This window comes from Abrus precatorius, unplaced genomic scaffold (genome assembly GCF_003935025.1).
Source record: "Abrus precatorius isolate BTA unplaced genomic scaffold, Abrus_2018 Scaffold3, whole genome shotgun sequence".
NCBI classification, from domain to species: domain Eukaryota; kingdom Viridiplantae; phylum Streptophyta; class Magnoliopsida; order Fabales; family Fabaceae; genus Abrus; species Abrus precatorius.
The window spans coordinates 32,780,145-32,785,117 of NW_020874373.1; the positions used below are offsets into that span (position 1 = coordinate 32,780,145).

General features: G+C 32.4%; 1 protein-coding gene across 1 annotated transcript; it reads left to right on the forward strand.

Moving 5' to 3' along the window:
- The first annotated feature begins 1,442 nt into the window (after nt 1–1,442).
- On the forward strand, nt 1,443–4,973 carry LOC113862510 (MDIS1-interacting receptor like kinase 2-like). Its single transcript, XM_027495591.1, has 2 exons — nt 1,443–4,353; nt 4,624–4,973. Exons 1-2 carry the CDS (start codon nt 1,443–1,445, stop codon nt 4,971–4,973), a joined length of 3,261 nt encoding a protein of 1,086 aa, XP_027351392.1.

Genomic DNA, 4,973 nt, shown 5'->3' on the forward strand with positions numbered 1-4,973 from the left:
GATAATATTTTACCAACACCTACACATTATTTTGGAAAAAAGAAAACTAACTATATCATTAGAAAAGGAAGAAGATGATTTCTCTTTAATGTTTCATTTAGTGTTTTAGGTGTAGCTTTGTTAATTTGATAAAGAAAGTAAATGTTAAAAAATATTTATTTTATTTATTGAATAATATGATATTTTATAATTTTGAAATAATATTTATATTATTTGATAAAATATATTAAAAATAAAAAACTAAAATTTGAAAAATATATTAATATTATATTATAACACATATATTCCTTTCAAGGAAATAATTATTTATTCCTAAAATTGTATTTTTATTACAACAATTTAAAAACCTTGATTTTCTCGTTAGTTTCTTTCCATTAAATTTCTTAATTTCTTTCTTATCCTTCTTTTTCATATTTTCTAAACTAAACATAACATGAAAGTTGTTTTGAGTGGATCTTCGAAGTTGTCTTTATTGGGTCTTTCTTTTTTGGTTTTTGTTCCTCTTTTACCAACCGGTTGGATAAACTTCCTCCCATTCAAACGTGACTTCGTTATCCCTTTTCCAAAGCAATGCATATTTTTCTTCAAAGTAATGTGAAATGTAGACATAAGCTTTGATTAAGAGAAGCGACGGAACTAAGTGTGTATTTGATTAGTTATAAAAAAAAATTTAAATAATTATATCTATAATTCATTTTATAAAATAAACTTTATGTTTAAATAATTCAATAAGGATTAATTTTAAATTAATATATTTTATTGAAATTGTATGGAATAACTATTTTTTATGATGAAATTAAAAAACATAAAATTATGTACAATAAATAAATTTTATTTTAAATAATTAATTATTGAGAATAAAATTAAAAAATAAAAGTTAACAAAAAACTAATTATAAAAATAAAACAATTAAAAACTGCTAACTTCTTTTTTAATATATACCAAACAAGATTAATTATTGATACTAATATTTTTTTAAAGTTTTGTTAATTTTAATTATTAAAACTGAATTTAAGTATTTACAAATAAAAAAATTATAAAAATATAATAAATATTTTTTTAATAAAATTTTATTATTATTAACTGTTGGTTCTAGACTAAAGTAAGGTAAACAAAATTTTTCTTATATATATCATAAGAAAGACATATTCCAATCACACTGAATAATATGCAACCATCGGATAAAGTATCGTCACACTTTACGAAAAGCTCAATTCATAAATGTTCATTTTATTGGCTTAGTGGAAGACTTCAAAAAGTGTAGTGTAGTCATGTCACCACAGACGACAATTAATCATGCAACTTGGTTATCATCATTCCTTATAAGCATTTCCTGATTCCAACTTGCAATCACCACAACCATGCCATCCATTTACAAGAATCAGCACCTTTGATTATATTCTTCATCCCAAATCCTGTTATACTTGAACCACAAGGCACCCATGTTTGAAAAAGGAAAGTCCATCAACATTCTAGTATGTTGTCGGATTCTCTTCATGTTACTTTGGATTCTTTTAACACCCAAAGTTGCTGGTTTTTCCAAAATCCTTTCTTCAGCTTCTGCTGCCTCCAATGTTAGTCTTCACTATCAAGCTGAAGCTAAAGATAATGAAGCAAATGCTTTGTTAAAGTGGAAACAAAGCCTTGACAACCAAACCCAAGCTTTGTTGCCAACTTGGGGAGGTACTATTAGCCCATGCAAATGGGAACGAATTCAGTGTGACAAATCCAAGTCTGTCTCTAGCATAAATCTTGCAAATTATGGACTCAAAGGTACCCTTCACTCTCTCAATTTCTCCTCATTTCCCAACCTCCTCAGCCTAAATATATACAATAACTTCTTTTATGGGACCATTCCTCCACAAATAGGCAACATGTCCAAAATTAATGAATTGAACTTGTCCTTAAATTCTTTTGATGGTAATATCCCAAAAGAAATGTGGACATTAAGGAGTCTTCGTAAGCTTGATCTTTCATTATGTCTACTAAGTGGAGAGATTCCTAATTCCATAGCAAACTTGTCCAACTTGTCATATCTTGATTTAGGTGGCAACAATTTTTCTAGTCACATTCCTCCACAGATTGGAAAATTGAACACTCTCACCTTTCTTGGTATTGGAGCTAGTAACCTTATTGGTTCTATTCCCAAGGAAATTGGAGAGTTGACAAACCTTCAATATATTGATTTGTCACGAAACTTTCTCTCTGGTACCATTCCTTCCGAAATTGGTAACATGAGCAGTTTGAATTCGCTTGGACTTTCAAATAACACTATTTCTGGGTCAATCCCATTTTCCATATGGAACATGACCAACTTAACGTTGCTATACCTTAATAGCAATAAACTTAATGATTCGTTGCATGCTTCCATAAAGAATTTGGTCAACTTGCAATTCCTTGCATTAAGTGATAACTTGCTTTTTGGATCCATTCCTTCCAGTATTGGAAACTTGACAAATCTCATTGAGTTGTACATGGATGCTAATCATTTTTCTGGATCAATTCCTCCCTCTTTAGGAAATTTGATCAATCTGAATCTTTTGAGTCTCCAAGAAAACAATCTTTTTGGATCAATCCCTACCACTTTTGGAAATTTAAAACGGCTCACCATCCTAGAATTGGCTACCAACAAACTTAGTGGTAGCATTCCACATTCCATAAATAACGTTACCAATTGGTATTCCTTGTTATTGGCTGACAATGATTTCATTGGCCATTTGCCACCTCAAATTTGCTCTGGTGGGTCACTTGCATTCTTTGCTACCTCTCACAACCATTTTACTGGTCCAGTACCAAAAACTTTGAAGAATTGCTCTAGTATTGCTAGACTCAGGCTTGGGGGAAACCAAATTGAAGGAGATATAGCACAAGATTTTGGTGTGTATCCAAATTTGAAACTTATTGATCTAAGTGACAATAAGTTTTACGGCCAAGTTTCAACAAATTGGGGGAAATGCTTCAATCTTGGTACCTTCAAGATATCCAACAATAATCTATCTGGTGGTATACCAATAGAACTTGCTGAGGCAACCAAGTTGGTTAGGCTTGACTTTTCTTCTAATCACTTGAATGGAAATATTCCAAAGGAACTTTTCCATTTGAAATCATTAGCTGAACTTGTGATCAGCAACAATGATCTTTCAGGAAACATTCCAATTGAACTTGGATTGTTGCAGAATCTGGAAGAATTGGATCTAGGAGGAAACAAGTTGAGTGGGACAATACCAACACAAGTTGTGGAGTTGCCCAAGTTAAGGAACTTGAATTTGAGCAAAAACAAAATCAAGGGAACCATTCCCTCTAATTTTAGAGAATTACAACCTCTTGAATCTCTTGATCTTAGTCAAAATTTTTTGAGTGGAATAATACCAACAGTGCTTGGAGAGTTGAAGAATTTGCAGTGGCTAAATCTTTCACACAACAATCTTTTTGGAACCATTCCATCCAGTTTTGGTGACACATCAAGTTTGATTTTTGTCAACATATCATATAACCAGTTGGAAGGTTCACTTCCAAAAAATCATGCTTTTCTTACTGCTTCAATCGAATCATTAAAAGGTAACAGAGGCTTGTGTGGTAACGTCACTGGCTTGGTTCTTTGTCCTACCAACCATAGTAAAAAAAGCCACAAGGTCATTCTACTAGTACTATTTGTTGCCATGGGTGCTCTAGTACTAGTATTTTGTGTGGTGGCAGTTTCAATGTATATTCTTTGTAGAAGTGCAAGAAAGGAAGAAATCCAAGCGAACGAAGCACAATCAGAAGAAGTGTTTTCTATATGGAGTCATGATGGAAAAATGATGTTTGAAAATATCATTGAAGCTACCAATAATTTCAATGACAAATATATCATTGGAATAGGGGGTCAAGGATCTGTTTACAAGGCTGAGTTACCTTCAGGTCAAGTTGTTGCAGTGAAAAAACTACATTTGGAAACAAATGAAGAGAAGCCAAATTTTAAAGCTTTTGAAACTGAAATTCGAGCTTTGACAGAAATCAGGCACCGTAACATTATAAAGCTATATGGTTTTTGCTCACATTCACGGTTCTCATTTTTGGTTTATAAGTTCTTGGAAGGGGGTAGCTTGGATCAAATACTAAGGAATGACACAAAAGCAATTGCATGTAATTGGGAAATGAGGGTGAATATTGTTAAAGGTGTGGCCAATGCTTTATCATACATGCATCATGATTGCTCACCTGCTATAATTCACCGTGACATATCAAGCAAGAATGTTCTTTTAGATTCACAATATATTGCTCATGTCTCTGATTTTGGAACAGCGAAGTTTTTGAAGCCTGGTTCACACATTTGGACCACGTTTGAAGGCACATTTGGGTATGCAGCTCCAGGTTGGACCCCTCCCTCTTTTCCTTATATTTAGAGATTGAAATGATCACATTTTGCAATTCATTTACACTACTTTTACATTCAAATTGTGTAGGAATTGATAACAACACATAAAGGAATTGGACTAATATCAAATTGAACTACGCAAAAACTAGTAAAAATTGATATTTGTTTGTTTCAAATACATTTCTAAAAACAATCTACTATACTTTGATATAAAAATGTACATATTGCTTTATGAGTTATAACTTCAAAATTTTTATTCATTGTAGAGCTTGCCCAAACGATGGAAGTGACTGAGAAATGTGATGTCTTTAGTTTTGGCGTGCTTTCTTTAGAAATAATAATGGGAAAGCATCCAGGAGATCTCGTTTCTTCATTACTATCATCATCAACAGGAGCTTACAATTTGCTACTAAGTGATGTGTTCGATCAACGACCTGCTCAACCTCTAAAATCAATTGTTGGGGATGTCGTTTTGGTTTCAAAGTTGGCATTTTCTTGTTTGAGGGAAAATCCACATTCTCGCCCAACCATGGATCAAGTGTCTAAGGAGCTTATGAGGGGAAAATCACCTTTAACGGACCAATTTCCAATGATAAGACTAGGACAACTCCTCTAA

Excerpts from the sequence above, each read along its gene's own strand:
- LOC113862510 (XM_027495591.1), top strand. The coding sequence starts at position 1,443 with ATGTTTGAAAAAGGAAAGTCCATCAACATTCTAGTATGTTGTCGGATT. Across the intron at positions 4,354-4,623 it reads ATTTGGGTATGCAGCTCCAG|AGCTTGCCCAAACGATGGAA; the intron begins GTTGGACCCCTC and ends TATTCATTGTAG.